The 23,964-nt window shown below is 36.0% G+C and overlaps 1 protein-coding gene across 2 annotated transcripts; it reads right to left on the bottom strand.

Moving 5' to 3' along the window:
- Positions 1-1,433: 1,433 nt before the first annotated feature.
- LOC149572645 (auxin transporter-like protein 1) lies at positions 1,434-23,605 on the bottom strand. 2 transcript variants are annotated; one of them, XM_089813753.1, is made up of 9 exons: positions 23,081-23,605; positions 22,673-22,984; positions 22,182-22,367; positions 21,852-21,964; positions 21,096-21,279; positions 20,827-20,924; positions 20,504-20,711; positions 19,546-19,803; positions 1,434-1,672 (listed from the first exon to the last, which is right to left on the bottom strand). In XM_089813753.1, the coding sequence occupies exons 2-9, from the start codon at positions 22,892-22,894 to the stop codon at positions 1,490-1,492; spliced, it is 1,452 nt and encodes a 483-aa protein (XP_089669879.1). In that variant the 5' UTR covers positions 22,895-22,984; positions 23,081-23,605; the 3' UTR covers positions 1,434-1,489. The 2 variants fall into 2 exon arrangements, with proteins under 2 accessions (XP_089669879.1, XP_089669878.1); XM_089813752.1 differs by having other exon boundaries at positions 22,673-23,006; positions 23,081-23,565.
- Positions 23,606-23,964: the final 359 nt, after the last annotated feature.

Here is a 23,964-nt window from a genome sequence, read left to right as displayed (position 1 = left end):
TGGGAGAACTGACATGTTCTTTTCTAATCAGTCATGTTCTTCAAGTCACTAGTTCAGTTGTGTTCCCTAGTTGATTGATGAGGATTGTGGTGGAAGTTATCGATCTATGAAGCTAAATGGTGTGGATCTTGAGATGGACCATATGGCCAAATTGGTGGTTAGATTGTTCTAGGTGAATTAATTTATTGTTATAATTATTTGAAATTTAGAATGACCTAGTCTAATATGTTTTTCTTGGGATATGTAATATTTGAATACCTATTATGTCTAAATTGGAGCTTATTGTCATAAGAGAGCAGGGAGAAAGAGAAAGAATGGTCCCTTAAGTGTTGAGGCATCCTTGCAAAAGCTCAAGAGGGGTTAGGGCTTGGTAGATCTAGGATTAAATCTAAGTTAGGTTTTATTTGTAGTTGTTGTAACCTAGAAGGCCTTACAACCTAACATATTCAATTGTCATTTAAAGTCTTTTGTTGTATTTTGATGTGTTTCCATTGTGTGACACATTGTTGCAAGGTTTGGACATCTCCTTTGGGGATTCTCCACCCTTGAGCTACATCATCATGTTAAGCAAGTGACTATGACTTTGTCCCTCAACCACATCAAACATATCAAAGAGAAGTATAAAATATACATGCCAACCATACGCATGCAAGTATGAGGTTTGAAAAAAGTATAATATAGCTTACATCATCATATGCTAGTGAATATCATCATCTAAATAACATGATACAAAATATATAAACAAGTTATCAAAATTCAACATCCATAATAGACATTTTAATCACAATAAAATATCATCAAACAACTTAAAATTCACCATCCATATGCTCACTTTTCTAAAAGATGTTGACATCACCAAATGGAATGGTAGAAAACATGTGGGGTATTATAGATCAAAACTCTTGTACGGTATAGTTTTAAACATATCTAGAATGTACAATTCACACTTGTAATAAACATGAAACATACAATTGCATATTGTGCTTTGGAATTAAACTAAGCATCCTATACAAATTTGCAGTACACAATCCATGCCTATATCTCTTTACTTCTAGGGAGCATGACAAAACTTTAAATGATAGTTAGCATGTATCATATTTTTAGCTAAAATGAAGGTAGAATGTCTAGTAGTCACTTGTTTCTTATATATATTTTAGACTCTAGTTATATTTAATGCTTAATATTTTAAAATTGTGATATTGAAGTGCTTTTATCAAATTCCTAGATAGATGTCTATGTTTTCTAGAAATGAACTAAAACAAATATAAAATTATTCTTATTACACACTCATATAATAATAATAAATTTACATTCTTATCTAAAACATATTTTTTTAAAATCAATCAAATTTAAATTTTATAAATATTTAATATTTCAATTCATAAATAAATAAGAATTTTACTACAACCATTTCAAAACATAGAAAAAATATGTAACATTATAAATAGATATTTTTATTAACATGTGTTCAATGTAGTATCCAATATTGTTATGACTTTGGTGGACATTGATAGCATTTTTGAAATAATCCAAATGTATGAACCTGTTTTGAAAAGTTTGTCATACTTGCCCAACCTCCAAATCCAAAGCCAATCACAAAAACCCAAGTTGCCACAAGTGCACTTATTCCAAACATTACCTTCCCCTTTGTTCGCACATTTTCACTTTTAATCTACACATAAATAATAATTTAATATCATTTGTTATACAAAGAAACATCAAAATATCTTGCTAAAAAGAAATAGAATGTTTTTTCTTTACTCCTAATACTTCAACTATTTATTTATTTTTAAATAATGTATTATATCCACAATCACTATATTATTTCATAAAGTAAAATATATGACATTTTGCCTAAAAGGTCATGGAAAGAAAATAAATAAAAACCTCAAGCAAGCAACCAATAATATAACTACTGATATCCCCTAGCTGAATGGACTCTCACAGGGTGATCTTGTATCTCCCAGCCCTTTTTTTGTGAATATGTAACTTTAATATTTCAATTTAATAGAGAACGAACTATTCATCAAACAAAAAATGAAGCTACCAATATCAATTCCATTCATCCATTTTTATAATTAAACATACTAATTAAAAAAAATTTGTAATATGCCTCTTTCTTGAAATAAATTTATGGGGATTAAAAAAAGATCAAAATAATTTAGATTAAAATAGTGAGATGATTATGAGCTTAGCATCATTAAAGTTATAATATGTAACAAAAAAAAACTTTTCAACTCTGATTGGTTTAAAATTTTGAAACTATGGTTCATATTGGTTGCCATCGGTCGAAGAATTAGCCCCCTACCAAATTTGGTTCCTTCAACATCTACTAGTTTGACCTCACCTTTCACATCTATTGGCAAGATTTCACTAAAGGAAATAGGGTGTAGTTTTAGGAAGAAGGAAATCTTGTTTGCAACACTCATATGATGTTTGAAAGATGCGGCCAAGTTACTATTACCAAATATCTTAAAAGATTGGGGTATCTCGTCTTGAGAACGAACTATTGTTGAGAGATTCATTATTTTTCAACCAACCATCAAAATGATTAGGGCTTGGATTGTGGGTTATTTGAAGCTTAAAATGAGTGCGACTCCCTCTTCTCTTCCATGTGGATTTTTTAATTTCGAGTTCACTTGTAGTGAAGATATGTTAGTCATCCTAAATGTTTCGTGTGCCTTTAAATGATACTCTTTCTCTATATGCAAGTGGAAACCTATCTTTGACCCAAATGTAATCTTAAAAAGATGACCATGGTTTGTCTTTCTTGTCAAAGGGTCCAAATTATAAGGCTAAAGATTCGAAAGGTAGTTTATAAACCTTGGGCCTCATTTAGACTATAGGACCTTAGTAGGAGGCTTAGAATAGGTTATTTTATCCTTAGAAATGTTTTGGATAGGTGTTAAAGTCATTTTGGAAGTCATAAAGGCAAAATTGCCAAAGTTGCAACGTTATTGCAAAAAGTACAAAATGTTGTCAAAATAGAAAATTGCAAAAAAATTGAACTTCCCATGTGCAAAGGAGAAAGATTGTACCGTTTTGTTGCTAAATGAATAAAGAACAAACTAGATTTATTTATTTATTTGTTGTTTCATGCATGTGTATAGCTTGGTATAGATTGGTGCATATGATCAATTGATATGGTTGGATATGGGTTTGAAGTAGCTTTCATTTGCATTTGATTTGGTTTCAATATGAGGTTTCTAAAATAAGTTAGAGCCAATTTTGTCTAGAGACTAGTCTGAAACCCTCCTAATTATAAGGGTTTCATACAAATGGGGCCCTAACTTGCATTTTCACCATTGGATTTTCACGGCCAGTTGGGAAAAGAAAGTTACATCAATGTACCATAGGATTCCAAAGGCTAGAGACAATATTTGGAAGGTTTCTATTTTTTAGCAGTGATCCTAGGTCAAATATCATGTGTATTTGACCGTGAAATGTGCAAATGGTGTTGCAAAATGAACCAAAATGCCAAGGTGGTGATGTAAATGGTAGATCGGGTGTATTTGGAGGTAGATAAAGATTCTTGAGAATTTGGTTGAGTTCTATGCACCCATCTACTGCCCTTTGCTTTGTAAACCAAACCTAATTAAGCCTATTAGGTCTCTGTGCAAGGAATAAGTTAGAAGGTGTTGGAGTAGAACCACAACCTAAGAGTTTGGAATCTCTTAGAAGACCCAAAAGGGTATCTCAAATAGCATTTGGTTTTCTTGGTCACTTGGACAAATTTCAAGTTATTCCCAATTTTCCCATTAGGATGACCTAATTGGGGCTACTAGCCTAATTGGGGTTTGGAGTGTTGTGAGCATCTAAGAGTCAAACAAGTGGTTGGTTCTCTATGCAGATAGTCTATGTAAGCCATCCCAATCATTAGATTGAGTTTGTGGAAGGGTTTGGTAAGATTTCTTCATTTTGCCTAGAATAGGGAAGGAGTCCATAAAGCCAAGAATTGGACAAACTTTGATTTGGGCTTGAGGGTGTCCAAATCACTTGACTGGACAAAGTAGACCTTGTTGAAGGTGTGTGGAAAGTTAGAATCCAAGAGTTTGGGTTTAAAGGCATACAAGTGGGGAAGCCCATAAAGCACAAATCTTGTTGTGCTCTCTGCATCACCGTCACCCCTTAAAAACTACCCTCCCCTCTATTTAGGCAATATATTGCCCCTTTTTCACCTATTTAAAATCCCCCCAATATGAACACACATAATAGTGCATTTCCCCTTCAATGAAGACCTTTTGATCTCATGTATCATTTGTTTTTTGTTATTCATTAGCATTAGCATGTTGTACTAATAAAATACAGGACTTCAAGAGAGAAATTCACCATCACCTTATTTGAGATTCAAAAAATAGTTTAATAACTTAGGTAATCATTATAATATATGTTAATTTATTTTCATATGCTCCTCTATTGGAATGTTATTGTTATCATCACTATCAATTCTATCTTGAAGGTGGAACACCAAGACATGGTTTCACCAAGATAGCCCCTATACAACAAAACATTTTCTCCTCTTTTATATGTGTAAGGGTAGATCCAAAAGATTCAGACTACAACAAATATACAACTAGAGAAAGAAGAGTTCAACAAACATTCTCAAATATCAAATTTCTTAAAAACTTAAGGCTAAAGCACTCAAAGATATGGCCTTTAGCTCCATATTTTAAGGGAAACTACCTAGATCTTTGCTCACATTATTCTCAACCCTAACTCGTCTACATGCATATCTTCAAATTATTAGGGAACTACTCAACTATATTTAGCTTTTAGCATCAAGTTCCTCTTGTCATCTTATTTCTAAATCTGAGTTTTGTTCTTATACTTTAACCTTTTATATTGTGCATTTAGTTGAATTCATTGAATTTGGTATTATATAGTCTATTACATTACACACACTCAAGTAATCCCTATTACACGTTGTACAATATAATGGTATAATCCAAGTGGCTTGGCTCTTCCTGATAGGCAGTAACCCCATTCATCTCTTTGATATTGTATGGAAGAAGGATTTGATCTAAGTCAATGTACGTGCTAGTCTAAGACTTCTTGTACTACACACTTTAAAATCATTTTTATGTTTGATGGTTATAATTGATACTATCGTGAAGAAGTTGAGAACTAAAAGCATTAAAAAGTACCCGGTCCATTAGAAGAATGTTTATCTCAAAGATTCTACTTAGAAATAACAAAAGATTTTAGAGCATCCAAATTTGCAATGATAGAGAGAAAGCAATACTAGGAAGGATAGAATACTAATATCATAAATCCTAAATATGAGAGTACCCAAGTTAATTTATAGCTTTAAGTAGTGTTGCAAGTTTCCTTGTGTTATTATATCTTCCTTTTAAACTTCACTTCCTCAGTCCTCTTATTCTCTACCTCTATTGTTTCATTCCCCCTGGCATTCAATTTCTCAAAACCTTAATATGTTAAATTAATCAAAATTCAATACTTTTCCCATGGTAATGTCCCTTCACTTCTTGCTTTAATATCCCTAACTTTATAACACCATGTGCTCTAGGTATTTATATGTTCTTTGATTATTAGCTTATGCCTCATTTTTATTATGCATGCCCCCACAACTACAGTTCCTTATATCTTACTAGATTTTAATTTTAATTTACTATCTTGGGGCAAGCATAAAGATATGGCATTCATGATCCTCAATCCTTGATCATTGACCTTTGTTAAATGCCACTAGATAATGTACTCGACATTGCGAATAAACCTAAAAAATGAGGTATATAGATATTACAAACACTAATTCCTACACCATGATTCCTAATTTTTTCTAGGTTTTGAAGTCTCCATTTTATTATTCTCATAGATAGTATGTGGTGCCCAACTAATCCCCCCTAGTATCATATATGTTATTATCCTAGTCTTCACTCCATTTAGCATCCAATATCTCCTAACCTAATAATCTTAATTCTCACCCTTTCTAGCATCAAATTTCCCCCATCACAATACTCCTTCCTACCTTAAGTATCCTCAAAGCCTAATATTTTATATTGTGTTGTTCTTTTTTTTGAAGCTTATAGATCCTTGCCTCCCCTAGCACATTGAAATAGTTGTTTCTTATGGCCTAAACTATTGACACCATTTTTTTATTAGTGCTAGTCTACCAATTGGAAAAAATTCAATAGTATCCTCAACATACTTTGGCTTGGCACACTAGGTGTGTAAATTCCCACACTTCTAACCTCAAACCTCCAGAGTATCCTCAAGTTGTCATTCAAGTATGAAAATCTCTAGATCCCCCTTTAAAAATTTATTTCATCAAATTTTCATTCCTAAGCATGTCATTCCATGGACTCACATCATTTAATTAAGGAAATCCACCTTCCACAATACACAAATTAGAACAACATTAATGATCTCATTTAAAAACATGAAAAAATGGAGGGAAACTCTTTAACATCTACTAGCATGTTTGGCCCATTCTAAGTCCTCCAACCTTTAATTAAGGTAATGAGCTCCATAATTTTGAATCTCTTAAATTATATCAAATCCTAATTTGGAAAGTTGAACAATTATGTTTACTTGACAAATTTGAGTACCCAATACTTTAGGATTCTAGAATTCAATAGATGTTACCCCATTGATTTACTTGGAATTTAGAGGATAAGAAACTTTTGATTTTGGTGGGAAACTTCATCTAGAGTTATCAAATAATTCTCAAGCATGAGATATTTTAACGTTTTGGGGATCTCAACATTCTAGATATTTTGGAATGATATTCACATCCCCAATACAACCTTTTCAATCACACATTCATTATTCGCAGATGACACTCTTTTATTTGGCCAAGCAAACATTCAAGAAGCTATGCAAATGAAAAAAGTTTTTGATTTTTATAAATTAGCATCTAATCAAAAGATTAATCATGCAAAATCTATTGTCTTTATCTTTAATGCCAATCAGGTAACTAAAAATATGATAGTAGACTGTCTAGGCTTCAAAGAGGCACACCTTCCAAGTTCATATCCAAGGATTCTACTCTTCATGGGGACAAATAAAATTCAGTATTGGCACAACATAATTGACGGCTTGAAGCTCACACATCTTCATGGAAAGCTAGATGGCTTTCCTTATCAGGGATAATTATTTTGGTCAAAACATGCCTTGCTGCAATCACAAACTATTTTCTTGCTATCCTCAAAGCCCCTACCACAGTCATTAAAATGATGGAGCAAATCATAGGTAACTTCATTTGGAAAATTAATGTGACTAACAAAACAAAGGTCTTGTTGATTTCCATCAAAAATATGTCCAAATAGAAAGTTGAAGGACGAGTGGGTTTACATGACATTCATATAAGAAATATTGCATTTGGTGCCAAACTAGCATGGAATATGTATGCAAAGCCTCATGCATATTGGGTAGAATTTATGCAAGCAAAATATCTTGACTCTCCTCTCAACACTAGAATTTTTACAGTAGTCAATCCTCCAATGGGATCTGCGACATGGAACTTTCTAATTCAATCTAGAGAAATTATCACAAAATTTGTTACTTGGGAAGTTAACAATGGGGAACAAGTAAAGTTTTGGAATAATCCTTGGGGAGGACATCCACCTTTGATAAGAAATCCTGATCTCAACTTCATATATCCCTTTATTTCACAGCTCTAGGGTGTAGCACTTATTAATTATGTTGATGCTATGGAATTGGGCTCCAATCGGGTGATATGGAAAGATCCATCAACTTTGCCTATCCCAATTCTCTATTAGCAATTAATAGAAAATACATTACATGGGCGTGTAGTATTCCTCAATGGTAACAATGACATAATCATATGGGCTCCTGCTTCCAATGGTCTCTACTCAATAAGAGCTAGCTATTTTGCAATTAAAAAAATACAAGAACATCAAACACTTATCAAACCATACATATTTTGTTAGTAAAATATGGTTCCCCCTAAAGTTGGTTGCCCTACATGGTTGGCTATCAATTATAGTGCCCTTACGAGTGATAGGTTGGCGAGACTGAATATTGCAAATCAATTCCAATGTACAATGTGCAATAAGACAACAAAAACATCAAATCATCTCTTTCTTTCATGTGAGTTTGTCCTAGATTGTTGGTCACATGAAAACTGAGCTATCAAATGCCTCTTCATAACACCCTTGTGGATTTGTTTCTAGCATGGCCAATCCTATTCAAAGATTCATTCTTTTCATGCATTTGGATCCTTATTCTTGCAATAACAGTATGGTCAATATGGTGGGAAAGAAATCTGAGAATCTTCAAACACACATCCTCCACAACTGTGAAGTTCTTGAACAAGTTAGACACTTCTATTGAGGAAGTCATCTCAACATATGTCTACATCAACAAAAACCAATCCTCAATGTTTTCATCCTAGGATAGCAAGATTTTGAAAGATTGCCCAAATAAAAAGTTTCCTCTCCCAGGGTCACAATTTACCACCAATAAACAAAAGGTGAACAAGAAGGAGATTCGATGGAGACCGCCTCTACCCCCATATGTTAAACCAAATTTTGATGGAGTCTCGAGAGGCAACCCAATACAATTTGGTATTGGATGTGTAATCTGAAATCTCTTTAGTGATCACATTATGATGCATGTAATGCCAATTCCCCAGGGGACTAATAACTAGGCTGAAGCAATGGCATTGTTAACTAGCCTTCAACACACCCTATGGATAGGTTGTACAAAGATTCACATTGAGGGGGACTCTACACTTAATGTGGAGGGCAGCAAATACCAAAAGTGCTCCAACTGGCACATCAAAGATATTATGGCCCAAATTTGGAGTATTATGCTAATATTCCCATCGATTCGCATCATTCACACATATCGTGAGGGAAATAAGTTGGCTAACAATCTCATAAACCATGTTTGTGATGGTAGAACACTCCACTTTGAAGGGCCATTGCCACGAATTTTCAAATTCCCAAACATCATGCAAACCATAAATGCAAATAGCACTTGAGTTTTGCATAATCAACTCTATTATCCAATGAAATATACCCTCACGAACATGCTCATGAAGGCAAAGAAGCTCCTCTTGTTGGTCCTCTTTCTGTTGGTAATCATTTCTACAACCACCATTGTGTCATGCCTCTTCCTTGCACGAACATGCTCATGGAAATGTGCCTCAGCCACATGATAGAATGGATGAATAGTGCCTACTCCTTTGTTCAACTTTTATTCTCAAACTATATAATGGATTCTATCTATGGATGATAGTCTCTGCATTTCAGTTTTGAGTCTTTTTTTGTAAAACTCCTTGACATGTTTATGGGATTTTCTATCATCTCCTCCACAGTTCACTTTACTCTTTGGTTTAGGATTAGTATAATATCTCATTTTGTTCATCAATCTCAAGTTGAATGCTCTGTTTTCATCATTATTTCTATGTTATGTAAAAACTCTTTTTATTAATATAATTTTATATAGGCCTTGCTGCCTTTTGTCAAAGAAAAAAACATTCTAGATAATTTCATAATATATTTGTAATTATTTAACAACAAACATTTGTAGTCATTTTAGTTATAGGAGGTACATGAACATGATATTTGAATGAAATAATAATTCCAACAAGTTTTGGTTTTCCAAACTATTTTATAGTATATGAGTGTTGTATATTGTAGCATTTCAACTAAAAGTAAATAGTGAGGATTTTATATCTATCTATTTATTAAAGAATATCTTGGCTAAATGATGCCTTTAGGATCATGCATTAGGGGAATCATTCTTTCTCCCCAAAGTCATTAATTTCTATTAACACTTTTGATTATATAGATTTTTACCATGTATCTCATGATGATGCTTGATATATTTGAGCAATTTAACCATTACTTGACTTTATGCCATTAATCCTTTAATCTTATCAAGCTTCATGCCAACAATCCTACATATCTTAGTGATCCTACCATATGTGTGCATATGCTTACGAATGCCACAAAAGGAGGGTTATTACACTTTCACATGTATTTTTGACCATTGAGGACTATACTACCATTATCGTGCCCACATAGTAATCCCATATTCATTCATATCATCAGTCAATTGGCACTCTTCAAAATGTATACTTCTAGCTATGTTACCTTCATTTTGTACATGTTCGATTATATGTGGTTGCATGCTTATCATTTTTATTGATTTATTACATGATTATCTTAAGCAATGTATTTCATTATCACTATATTGGACTACATGCTTATCTTAATTAAATTTATGTATCTAATATGATCTTAGATAGGGGTGTACATGACCATCAAAGTTATTGAATTTTGTGTTTGATTTATTATACAATTTAAAATCTAGTTATTGAATCTTTTAAGTGCTATCTTACATAAATTATGACAAAATGCGCAAAAGAAAAGAGCATGAAAGGAGAATCCTTATCACATTGGTTTGTATATTTGTTGCATTTTATTTATACATGTTTGATAATGTTGTATAAGAGATGCACATACACTTTAAATTGAGAGCAAAATGTAATAATGAAAATGTATTGATGATGAATTTTCTTATTTAATTTTATTTTTAGTTTGAGGCAATGTATTAATGTTCTATATACTAGAATATGATACATTTTTGTGCATAGTTGGGCTTTCATACCTAGCCAAGTGCTACTGTGTAGCCCTTAGTTTATATGAACAAGATTTTAGTCCAAATGGCTTATATGTCTAATTCTTATCATTTCTATTTGACATATATCCAATTTGACTTTTCTAACTAAAGTAATCTATATAGCTCCATGTTATGTTCCTAACCCTTTTGATTTGCAAGATCCAAATCAAACATTGAAGCTTCATTCAAACTTTAGCCCCAAGCTGACTTTACTTAAGTTTGCACGATTTGGTTTTATGTGCATGTATAAAAGGTTATCATGTCAATTATCTATCCATTTATATAAAGAAAATCACAAATTGACACTAGAAAATCATTCATGTTAGTGTTCAAATCAAGCAATGCATTTAACAAATCTACTTACAACCATCCTTTCATATTGAATCACTTGGTAATCATCCTATAATTCATGAGAATGTTTGGACCTTGTTGTTAAGGTGTTTTTAAATACCACTAGCTTTATAGAAAAACCTTGAGGTTGGAATGTAAAATATTATCATTATCTAGCATTCTAACTTTATACAAGTTTATAAGGCGTGATATGAAGATCATAAGAGATCAAGTTCATAAATACAAAGTAATTTTGTAATGTCCCCTTTCTAGCATTCATAGCATGATGTTGTTGTTAGCCTATTTCCCCACAGTCCCGTAGGCTAACTAGGACATTAAAGGGGCTTAGAGGCCATTTGGCCTAGACAATTTCAGTTGTAGGTCTTTCTGAGGGGTTCTGGGGCAACTTTGGGCATACTTACTATTTATAGTAAGTCATCTTGGACATGGCCGGACATTCAGTCACAGTGGAATGTAGATGGTAATTGTTTAAAATCAACAGGAAAACTTATTTATCATTGATAAGATTTGTTATGCATTGATAAAGCCATTTTATAAAGTTAAATTTAAATATTTAACTTTATTAATGCATAGACTATAGTTTGTGAGAAATATTTAAATTAAAAGAGTTCCCTTTATTTTTATAACACATTGGAGACATAAGGTACATAAAGGGAGTTATGTTTTATCCCACATTGAGAAAACGAAGGATTGAGCTCTTGTGAGAACACTATAAAAGAAATGGAAGAGTTTTTTTTTGTATGCTTGGATGAAGATTAATGTTATGTTGTTGGATATCTGGTTATCGGGCTTGGAGGACGGAATCCCTCTTTGCTAGCATTCTCTTCGCTATTGGAAGACACAGTCAGGAGGATCAAGGGTGTTTTCACTTCAGGAAATACACTGGGTTTCATTTGGGGTGTTCGCATAAAGAAATTTACACGGGTTTGAGATGCAGATCTGAAGTTAGTTATTGCTATAGTGCCGCATAAACAGTATTTTGCTACAGTTGGCATGAACAGTATTTTGCTACAGTACGGCGTGAACAGTGTTGGTATCAAGTTTACTTGTTTTTCCGGCTGATTAGAAGTTTGGAGGGTTGCCAACTACATCTGCAAAATACTACGGCGATTAATTCCAGGTTTCTTCTGTCAAATTTTGATACTTTGCATAATAATTGTTAAATACAAGTCTGAATAGTTGTTGCAGCCTTTAAGGCAGCTGTAAATGCACATCTACATTTAAAAATCACCCTTTATTAGCAGATTGAAAGAGTTTCTAGATTTTTCATATACTGTTGAATGTGTGCCAAGTGTTTGTGAAAATGTTATGATGTGTATTATGCATTTTAATGTCACTTCATAGTTGTTCATAAATCTACTCATTAGAAAGCAATTTATTAAGGAAATCAGCTTTATGAGTTTGCATACAAAGTGTTTGACAATATTCCTTAAGTTAAATTTCTACAAGTCAAAGTTCAAATCAGAGGAGGATATTACAGTGGTATCAGAGCTATAAGTCATGCCATCCTGTGGAGGTCTCATAGGAAATTTGGAACTGGCGGATAGAGGGGAAAGTGTTTGATGAAATGTCAAAACACTAAAATCAGAGCATTTATGTTTGAGCATGCGATAGGGGCCTTATAATTTCCGCAATACCAGAGCAAGACAAAGTAGGAGTTCAGACCTGCAAAGCAAACAGTCTAGTTCATTCGTACAGGGGGATATAGAATCCAGTCATATAGACACAGCGGAGGTATTCTTTGATCAAGACAGCAATATGGGTGACCGAGATGACAGGAATACAAGATTAGGTGGAGGTGGAAATGCCGATCCAGAGCCTGGAGAGGAAAGATTCTTATAGTTATTAGAGACTTTGGTACAGGGTCAGCAAGTAATAGAACAAAGGGCACATGAACAGAATCAGAGATTGGATCTTATGATGCAGATGATGGCTCATCAAATGGGGTTGAATGCTAACATGGGTGGAGGAAATAATCAGAATGGTAACAATCAGAATGGAAATGATCAGGATGGGACACATAATGGAGATGAACAAGTTGGGAACAATTTCGGTCATGCACCCCAGCGAGCTAGGACAGTGAGTTCAAGGCCCATGATTCCTACATTTCCTCCTAGAGCTCCAGAGCAGCTCGTACCAGAGCCCCAGATTACTGATATACAGGACCAGTTGAGGAGAGATTAGGAAGCCAGAGGGCCAGATTTTACTGCTGCAATTACCTTTAGGGAATATATGGATGTGCGGATGAAACATATGCCACATGGACATGACAGGAACCAAAGCTATGAGCTACGGAAGAAAGTAGGGAGACTTGAGTTACCATATTATGATGGCTTAGGAAAGTCTACAGCAAGAGCTTGCGTTCAAAAGCTTGACACATACTTTCAGTTGAACCCTATGCCCGAGGAAGAACCTATTAAGTACGTAGCAATTTATCTGGATGGGTTAGCACACAAGTGGTGGCATCATGGTATGGTCACTATGGGACATGCAAACATTACCTCATATGTGGAGTTTACAGAGAGGCTGATTGAACGTTTTGATAGGAAGGATCCAGAACTCCATTTCAAGGAGTTAGCTCAGCTTAAACAGTGGGGATCATTGGAAACATACATTTCAGAGTTTCAGAAACTTGTAGTGTTAGTAACAGATGTATCTAAACGGAGGATACTAGTTCTGTTTATGGATGGGTTAGTTGATCCGTTGAGAGGGTGGATTAAAGCTCTCAACCCTCCCACTTTGCAGGAAGCCATTAAGAAAGTTCGTGACATGGATTCCTCTTCATCTTCAAAAAATAAATTCCAGGCAAAGAGTTTCCCTTCAAGGAAAGATAAGGACAGGAAACCTTTTCATAAAGAGGTTCAGCCAGCTAAGGAGGAAAGTAAGAGGTTGGACAATGAGACACTTAATGATCTCAAGAAGAAGAAGCTTTGTTTTCATTGCAGGGAGCCTTGGGATTTGTCACATAAGTGTCCATTGAAAGCAAAAGCTAAGCAGATGGAGTACTTTTCAGCCGAAGAGTCAGTAGATGGAGATTCAGAGCAGTCATCTGAATCAGATGGAGATGATGATAGTTCTTCACAGGAGGAAGCACGCGGTGATAGCACGATAGCTCAGTTGTCAAGTATACAGGAGGCCGTCACTTTCAGAGTTAGGGGAACCTTGGATGGACAGAGAGTTGTGGCACTCATTGATACAGGGGCGACACATAACTTCATTGATGAGAAGTTTGTGACACGCAGAGGGCTACATACAGAGGAGCATAGGGGATTTAAGGTGATGGTTGCCGATGGCTTCAAAATTGAATGTACCAAGAAAATCTCCAACTTGCAGCTTCGTTTGGGAGATTATGACATGACAGGAGATTTCTTTGCAGTCAACATTGGTGATCAGGATATGGTGCTTGGGATGAACTAGATGAAGTCTCTGGTAGAGTTTACATTTAACCTTGAGAAAATGGAAATGAGGTTTGAGGCAAATGGTAAGAAGATAGTGCTCAGAGGTTTGTCAGATGGGAGACTTCGAGTGGTGTCACTCAAGCGGATGCAGAGTTTCTTTAGACATGATCAGGTGCAGTGGGCAGCAGAGTTTAGAGTAATGCCTGAGATGACAGAGCAGCATAAACAAGAGTATCCACCTAATGTACAAAAAATAATAACCAAACATACTAAGGTGTTTGGTGAGATACCTCTAGGGAGACCCCCGGATAGGGGAATCGAGCATGTTATTGAATTAAAGGAAGGGGCTAAGCCCGTTATCATCACACCTTACCGCCATCCAAAGAGATGTGAGGATGAAATAGGAAAAGCAATTAAGGAGTTGATTGACATGGAGCACATACGGCCAAGCAAAAGTCCTCTCGCTTCTTCAGTAGTATTGGTGAAGAAGAAGGATGGTACAATGAGGATGTGCATTGATTATAGGGAGCTAAACAAGAAGACAATCAAGAACCGATACCCTATCCTGCGCATCGATGAGCTTATTGATGAATTGCATGGTGCATGCTACTTCTCCAAGATTGATTTGAGATCCGGCTACCATCAGATACGGGTTAGAGAGGTGGATGTGGAGAAGACAGCTTTTAGATGCCACTATGGACATTTTGAGTTCTTAGTCATGCCCTTTGGGTTGACAAATGCCCCTGCCACTTTCCAATCTTGTATGAATAGAGTGTTCAGAGATTAGTTGAGGAAGTTTGTGTTGATATTTTTTGATGATATACTGATATATAGCCGTACTTGGGAGGAACATTTGAAGCATATTGATATAGTGCTCAGTATTCTATAGAGGGAGTCATTATATGCCAAGATGAGTAAATGTGAGTTTGGGATGACAGAGTTGCTCTATTTAGGGCATATTATTAGTGCAGGAAGTGTTCGGGTTGACCCAGACAAGATCAGGGCCATTCTGGATTGGCCACCACCGAGGAACACTTCACAACTCAAGGGATTTCTCGGGCTTTGTGGGTTCTACCGTAGATTTGTGAAGGGATTTTCATAGATAGCAGCACCACTTACATATTTGACACGGAAAGATAGTTTCAAGTGGTTAGAGAGGGCTCAGGATTGTTTTGACAGGTTTAAGGAGCTGATGAGTACATGTCCTGTTTTAGCCATTCCAGATTTCACCAGGCCCTTTGAGCTGCAGTGTGATGCCTCAGGAGAGGGCATAGGAGCTGTTCTCATGCAAGACAAACATCCCATCGCATATGAGGGTAGAAAATTACAAGGTGTGGAGAGAACCTACAACATCTACGACAAAGAGATGCTAGCAATCATGCACGCGCTAGCTAAGTTCAGGCAGTACTTAGTGGGAAGCCGTTTTACAGTAAAAACAGATCATAATAGCTTCAAACATTTCCTTGGACAGAAGGACCTTAATGACAGGCAACAGAAATGGGTGAGTAAATTACAGGCCTATGATTTTGACATAGCCTATGTCAAAGGGAAGAAAGATATGGTTGCAGATGCTTTATCTAGAAGGCCTCATTTGCTTGCTGTTGGGATAGTCATGGATGATTGGAGAGAGATGATCTTGGCAGAATATGCTAAGGATAGTTGGGCATCTAGCATTATTGAGGGAGCTATTCAAGATAGTCGATACACTGTCGTAAATGATCTGATCATCTACAAGGAAAGGATTTATTTAGTACCCGGGTTTGCTATGAAGCAGAAGATTTTGAGGGCATTTCATGATTCACCAATGGCAGGACATCCCAGATTCTGTAAGACATATCGGCAGGTGAGAGAGCGCTTCACTTGGAAACGACTCAAATCAGAGGTGCTTCAATTTGTGAGGGAATGCCCTGTGTGTCAGCAGAACAAACAGGAACATTCTTTTCCGGGTGGTTTACTACAGCCCCTACCCATACCAGAGAAGAAGTGGGATAGCATTTCCATGGATTTTATCACAGGCCTCCCCAAGGCACAGGATCGGGATTGTATCTTTGTTGTGGTAGACAGATTGACGAAATTTGCACATTTCTTTGCAATTTCGTCTACATATTCAGCAGCACAAACAGCAGAACTATTTTTTCGAAAGGTATTCAGACTACATGGGATACCACGGAGCATAGTCAGTGACAGAGACAACAGATTTATGAGCCACTTTTGGCAGGAGTTGTTCAGGTTATGTGGAACAGAGCTCACTCCGAGTACCAGCTACCACCCCCAAACTGATGGGCAGACAGAGATAGTGAACAAATGGGTTGAGGGGTACCTTCAAAACTACATTGCAGGAGAGCAGAAGGCTTGGGTGAAGTGGCTACATCTAGGGGAGTACTGCTATAATACCTCTTTCCATATGTCTATTCAAATGTCCCCTTTTATGGCACTGTATGGGTATGATGCTCCTAATTTTTTGGATTTGTTATTTGGGGACAGCAGGGTGCCTAAGGCCAAGGATACTTTGCAGGAGTTCTAGGACATTATGCGATCCTTGAAGGAAAATTTGCAAAAAGCACAAAATCAACAGAAGCAATATGTTGATCAGCACAGGGTTGAGAGGTCTTTTGAGGTGGGAGATATGGTGTACCTCATGTTACAGTCGTATAGACAGTCCTCTCTCAAGAAGAGTGGAGCAGAGAAATTGAAACCACACTACTATGGACCATTCAAAGTAATCAGGAGAGTGGGCGAAGTAGCTTATGAGTTGGAGTTGCCTACAGACAGTAAAGTGCATAATATGTTCCATGTGTCACGCCTTAAGAAGGCATTGGGTCACAATGTGGTGCCTTCAGTAGTATTGCCACCTCTTGATGATGAGGGAAAGCTTATCTTAGTTCTCGAGGCCATACTTGACTCCAGGGAGAGGGTGCTTCGCAGGAGGACTATCAGGGAGTATCTAGTGAAGTGGAGGAACCTACCTGTCAATGATGCTACTTGGGAAAATGAGCAGATATTGCAGCATCTAGAGCTGAAATTGCTCGAGGACAAGCAATTTTGGGAAGGGCGGACTGTAATGTCCCCTTTCTACCATTCATAGCATGATGTTGTCGTTAGCCTATTTCCCCATAGTCTCGTAGGCTAACTAGGACATTAAAGGGGCTTAAAAGCCATTTGGCCTAGACAATTTCAGTTGCAGGTCTTTCTGAGGGGTTCTGGGGCAACTTTGGGCATACTTACTATTTATAGTAAGTCATCTTGGACATGGCCGGACATTCAGTCACAGTGGAATGTTGATGGTAATTGTTTAAAATCGACAGGAAAACTTATTTATCATTGATAAGATTTGTTATGCATTGATAAAGCCATTTTATAAAGTTAAATTTAAATATTTAACTTTATTAATGCATAGACTATAGTTTGTGGGAAATATTTAAATTAAAAGAGTTCCCTTTATTTTTATAACACATTGGAGACATAAGGTACATAAAGGGAGTTATGCTTTATCCCACATTGAGAAAAAAAAGGATTGAGCTCTTATGAGAACACTATATAAGAAATGGAAGAGTTTTTTTTTGTATGCTTGGATGAAGATTAATGTTATGTTGTTGGATATCTGGTTATCGGGCTTGGAGGACGGAATCCCTCTTTGCTAGCATTCTCTTCGCTGTTGGAAGACACAGTCAGGAGAATCAAGGGTGTTTTCACTTCAAGAAACACATTGGGTTTCATTTGGGGCGTTCGCATAAAGAAATTTACAAGGGTTTGAGATGCAGATCTGAAGTTAGTTATTGCTATAGTGCTGCATGAACAGTATTTTGCTACAGTCGGCATGAACAGTATTTTGCTACAGTACGACGTGAACAGTGTTGGTATCAAGTTTACTTGTTTTTCCGGCTGATTAGAAGTTTGGAGGGCTGCCAACTACATCTGCAAAATACTACGGCAATTAATTCCAAGTTTCTTCTGTCAAATTTTGATACTTTGCATAATAATTGTTGAATACAAGTCTGAATAGTTGTTGCAGCCTTTAAGGCAGTTGTAAGTGCACATCTACATTTAAAAATCACCCTTTATCAGCAGATTGAAAGAGTTTCTAGATTTTTCATATACTGTTGAATGTGTGCCAAGTGTTTGTGAAAATGTTATGATGTGTATTATGCATTTTAATGTCACTTCATAGTTGTTCGTAAATCTACTCATTGGAAAGCAATTTATTAAGGAAATCAGCTTTATGAGTTTGCATACAAAGTGTCTGACAGTATTCCTTAAGTTAAATTTCTACAAGTCAAAGTTCAAATCAGGGGAGGATATTACAAATTTCACATTAATTGACTATATCTAAAACTACAAAGTCAATTGCACATAGAGCAAAAAGGAACATTTTGATTTAATGCACATAAATAACTCTCAAAAGTGTTTCCAAATCAAGATATATAAACCTCATTTCTTTTATGAATGATAATTGTTCTTCAATTGCAAAACCAAACAATCTCTTCCCTTATTTATTACTATTATAGATTATAATGATTATGTCTCATTCTCTATAAAATATTATATTCCACAACATTTAAAACCATTAAACCACATGCAATCTTGAACTCCATATGTACTTCATTTATTTACCTTATTAACCATGTTTTTCCTTCTAATTCTTATATATATATATATATAGACACACTTCTCCTTCTAATTCTTATCTATATATAGACACACTTTACCTCAAAATAAAAATATATTCTCATTTTATATATGAAGGTATAAAATATATCTTTATTAACGCCTATATTAATTTAGTCAAAGTTGAACTCTACATCTATACTACCTTAGTAGTTAAATTTTTCAAAGTGGATTTGTAAAGTTTTCTTGGACAAACTTCACATCTAGAATAGTTTATTGAATCAGTTAAAAGTCTCAAAGTTGATTGTAAAGTCAATAAATTTGAGCGAAAAATATCACTAGTTAGACAAGAACTTGATTGACTACGTTGCCTAGGGATAGTGACGTGGGGCGACCTTGAATGGCATAACTCACATCAAGAACAATTATCTATGGAAGATTTCATCATTATACTACCCTGTTTATACTGCACAAGCCTTTGTCATACCAGAATTAAACTAACCACCATGATAAAAACAAAATTGCAGTTGAAGACTGGATGAAATTTTGATGAAATATTTGGCATGAAATGTGTACTCACCTCTTCAATGTCTCGCTTGATGTAAGCCCGCATGAAGGCAATGCTGGGAATGATGTACACTGAAAATGAAATGAGGAAAGCCCCCATAACCGAGTTGATAGGACCAAAGAATGGAATAGCCAAGGCTAAAAACCATATGACCAGTATCACTGGTATTCTCACTAATGCCTTCACTGCAAATCCCTTTGAAGTGTGAATACCCATTGCTTTCTCCCACGCCAGAAACAATGGATTTACATTCAACATCAACGCCACATACTGTTCAAAGCCCAATACCCACTTGTTATCCTAGGTTTACAGGATGAAAACCCTAAACTAAACAATCATAGATTTAGATCACGCCAATCAGAAAGAACTTACAGAATTTGTTTTGAAACGAAACATTTATGCCAGTAGTAAAGTATAATTGTCACCCAAGGTTTAGAGAATGATACCCCAATCTAAACAGTCATGAATTTGGGTCATGGCGATCAGATATAGCTAATAGAATTTGTTTTGAAATGAAATATTCATGCTAGAAGTAAGTATAGTCTTTAGGTTAACATTGTCGTTTTCAGGATTTTTTTATTTCAATTTTCAGTGACCTAGGTGAAGTGAGTGATTTTACAGGATTACATGTTCCCTAAGTTTGTGGTAAATAGGTGATGGTTATAGGGATTAATATATCAGAGCTCTTCACTAGTAAATGCCATGTGAACCACTTCAACCAATGAGAGATTGGTTCCTGTGGAATTAGGGATATCTGGTCTAAATTGGTAATCCATCAATGAGGGATGAGTATGAGTTTCAAGGGAATGAGTCAAAGTAATGGGTAAATGATAATCTGTAAAAATGAGAAATGGGGAATTAGATGGTAAGCTGGACAGACTTTACAGATCAACTTAATGAAGGTAAGATTCAACTCACCTCATTTGATTATCGTCATCTAAGATGTACTGAGGTCGGAAAGAGTTCATACCTGATGTAGAATCATGGCGATGATAGCAACATTTTTCATTTTGGAGTGCGGTAGGACTCCAAATGCATTAGAGTTGTGCAAGAGTGTATCTCCATAGGCCCAGTAAACAGAAACTGAATCAGGCACTGTCAGCAAATAGGTATACAGCACTGCAGTCACATACGCATATTTGTAATTCCTAGGCTTCCACATGGCCTCCATCAGCTCTCTGTACAAACATAGTAGTATGAGATTTCATTTCAGCTTTGGGTATACAATTTTAGAGAATTTGAAAGACTAAATTTGTAAGGAATACAAAAGCAGAAAAAGGTTACAGAAATCACATGCACAATCCATGGCTGCCAAAAGAGAACAGAATGTTGGTAGCCCCTGAGAAAAATTGCACCATGCTCTTTGGACCTTGGTGTTTTACATTCTTAATCTACAAATGCAAGTTTCATTTGGAATAAGCTTCTAATTCCTTGGACGATGAAGGACACCTTAAACAAAGGCGTTTTCAGTATAGATATTTCAGATTATACTACATGATCCATCACCAGAATGCAGGAGAGCAAGGACATTAAAAATCTTAAACCAAGACCTGTTTACTGACCTGGCCATGTTGAACGGCAGCAACTGTCATGTAAGCTGATGTCAGTGTGGTTGTGGCAATCCCCAGAATTGACACCAGACGGAAATTATGAAGAGATGGTAACATAACAGTTGGTATTGCCAAAAACCCAAATAAATAAAGCCATTCTCTCTTGTTCCAGTTAGAGTTCATGTAATATACATCACTGCATCAATAGAATGTTAGTGTAGACCATATGATTATGAAGAACGGAGTATCTAACTGTTTCAGAAAAGAACAAGTAAAATTGAAACATTCAATTAAGAACAACTAGCTCAACAATTTGCACAGATTATTGGTCTTCCCTGCTATGCAAGTGTAGTCAACTTATATACATAACACAGATAAGAATTATTAGTTTGACTTCTGGATTTGATTGTGGGAACAGTTTTTCTCATCAACGTTTTGGATCACACTACGTGATCTATCATGAGGACGCATGCTAAAGAAAATGAGGAGAAATGAGATAGATTGCAGACCAGGCATCCTATAGGGGTAAGAAAAGGAAGACAGCACGTGAACCAAGAACAACAACACCCAACAACAAGAAAGACCAGCCTAAACACTAAATATACTGGGATCCAGAACATTGATGACAAAAATTGTTCACGCAATCAAATCTAGAAAACAAACTAATAATACTAATGAATTGAAGAAATCTGATAGCTCTAACAGATGAGAATTCCTCTTAACGCCTGTTAAAGCCGTCGAACAAATTGGGAAGCATTGTGAGAATACCTGGAACATGCGATCAATTGCAACACACAGGCAAAAGTAAGGGCTGTCATATTGAACCCAAGTACGATGCGTCCAAGCCATTTTCCAGCTACAATACCTATTACTTCATGGTACTGCCAGAATAAACTTTTACAGCTGATAAGTGAATACAGAAATACTGTAATCTAAAACCGTCAAAACCCTATTTCATTATTTAACATATTTTAGATTTTAAGACAAATCAATTCTAACAAATATAAGTCCATTCACAATAGTCATATAGAGTTCGTCAGGTGGGTTTGAATTTCAATATTTACAGTAAAAAGTTAAACCCTAACCATCATGTTGTACCTGAAGTATGTGTTTCTGGTGAAGTAATCCAGCCGTCCTGGTTCGAGACGAGGCCTCCGCATAGAGGTAACTAAGGAGATAGACAGTCCAACATCCAAAGGCACCATAAAGAATCTGGAATCCGACGCCCAAACCATAACCCATTTGAGATAAAGTGTATGGCAGAGTCAAAATCACTGATCCAACCTGATAATACAGTCGAAACACTTAGTTTCTACAAAACAAAACTTAATACTAGTGGCATTTCAAGGCCAGAACAGGTTAAATCAACGAGAGAAAGGTTACAAATTGAATCAATTTTAGCCCCTTCCCAATACCCATATTTGATTTTACTCCAGATAACCCTAGAAGCAATCATGTAAACAAGAAAATTCAGTTTAATGAGGTATGCTTACCATTTGGTCTAAAAAGCTTCAGCATTCGTCTTATCCCATCTTATATATACAAGTACAAGAAGTATCTAAAGCAAAAGAGAGAAAGCCATGACGGACCTGAGCAGAAACGGCATTGAGCCAGGCATCAAAAACAGAACCTCCATGCCATACAAAAGCATTCCAGGCCTGCCTCATGTTCCATTCTTTCTGTGGCTTTACAGATCCCTGCACATGCAATTCACTGTTCTGTATTGAATCGAATTCTGCACCACCCTCTAAGGCCTTTCCATTGCCTGTTGGTGTCTCTGTTTCCATGGCCTCTATATTTCTATCTGCCATGGATGCTTCCTCTCAAGCAAACCTATGTTGCGCCTCTACTAATCACAACTTATGGTGGTTTGAGAAGCTTCAACCTGAGAGAGTCTCGGCCTATAAAATTCAACGCAAAAGCCTATAAAATTCAAATTAGAATTCTGTGTTTTAAGAATTAAGGGCATTTGGTTGGTTAGTGGAGTTGGAAAAAACCTTCAGGGTCTTCTGTTCTATAGGTGGAGTTGAAAGATCTCATTGAGCTTATCAGAAATCCAAACTTGTTGAATGCAAGACCCTGATGTCATAATGGACTAATGGAGCGGGGTGAGAGTGATATCATAATGGACCGACGGACTCGGGTGAGAGTTTGTGCCTAACGAAATTAGCAGATTGGAACACCCCAGAGTACTTGCTGAAGTTCGGCGTAAAGGCTTGTACTCTGCTCCTCAAGAATCAAGTAGCTAAAAAAGACTTTATGAACCTAAGAATCCTCCATTAATGAAGTATATACGCTTTCATCTAAAGCAAGATACACTTCAAAAGTGTGGCAGGGATCGTGAATTCCGGTCAGTATCAGACTTAATACCTAGATACCAGCGAAGACTGAAATAGATCAGTCTTCAAGGCCCATGTAGTAATGTACATGCAGAGAAATTATATTGCAAGGGGACACAGAAACAAATATGCGGGCCATCCATAACAATAACTAAATGTCAAAGGAATATAAAAGTCTCCACTACCTAAACTGAATCAAAGGAAGCCATATTAAGTTTAAAACAATTTACACTTCGCCCTTGTGAACTACTTTACATGTACAGCAAAAGAGCTTGAGAAAACAGTATCACCACTCAATGGATGTTCACGGACTTTCTAAATGCATTCATCACACATTTCACCCTCATCCCCTAGTACTATAGAACAGTTACCCTCCGAATCAGTTGCTGTGATCATGCATGTTGAATGTGGTTCACATGCTGAATGTCGTACCGAAACATGATAGACCCAACAAACAGAATCGTTGAATTGTTTAATGCCTCAAATCAGCGTAGTAAGTTTTCCATTGGCACATTGAAATTTAGATATTTGTACGTCAGATT

The sequence above is a fragment of the Cupressus sempervirens genome, chromosome 2 (assembly GCF_028749045.1).
Source record: "Cupressus sempervirens isolate cs-2001-9-10 chromosome 2, ASM2874904v1, whole genome shotgun sequence".
NCBI lineage: Eukaryota > Viridiplantae > Streptophyta > Pinopsida > Cupressales > Cupressaceae > Cupressus > Cupressus sempervirens.
This window is presented reverse-complemented; position numbering and strand designations above follow the sequence as displayed.

Coding starts and splice junctions, on each gene's coding strand:
- LOC149572645 (XM_089813753.1), bottom strand. CDS start 22,894: ATGGCAGATAGAAATATAGAGGCCATGGAAACAGAGACACCAACAGGC. Junction 22,368..22,672: donor TCAATGCCGTTTCTGCTCAG/GTCCGTCATGGC, acceptor CTGTATTATCAG/GTTGGATCAGTGATTTTGAC. Junction 21,280..21,851: donor CAATTGATCGCATGTTCCAG/GTATTCTCACAA, acceptor CTATTGATGCAG/TGATGTATATTACATGAACT.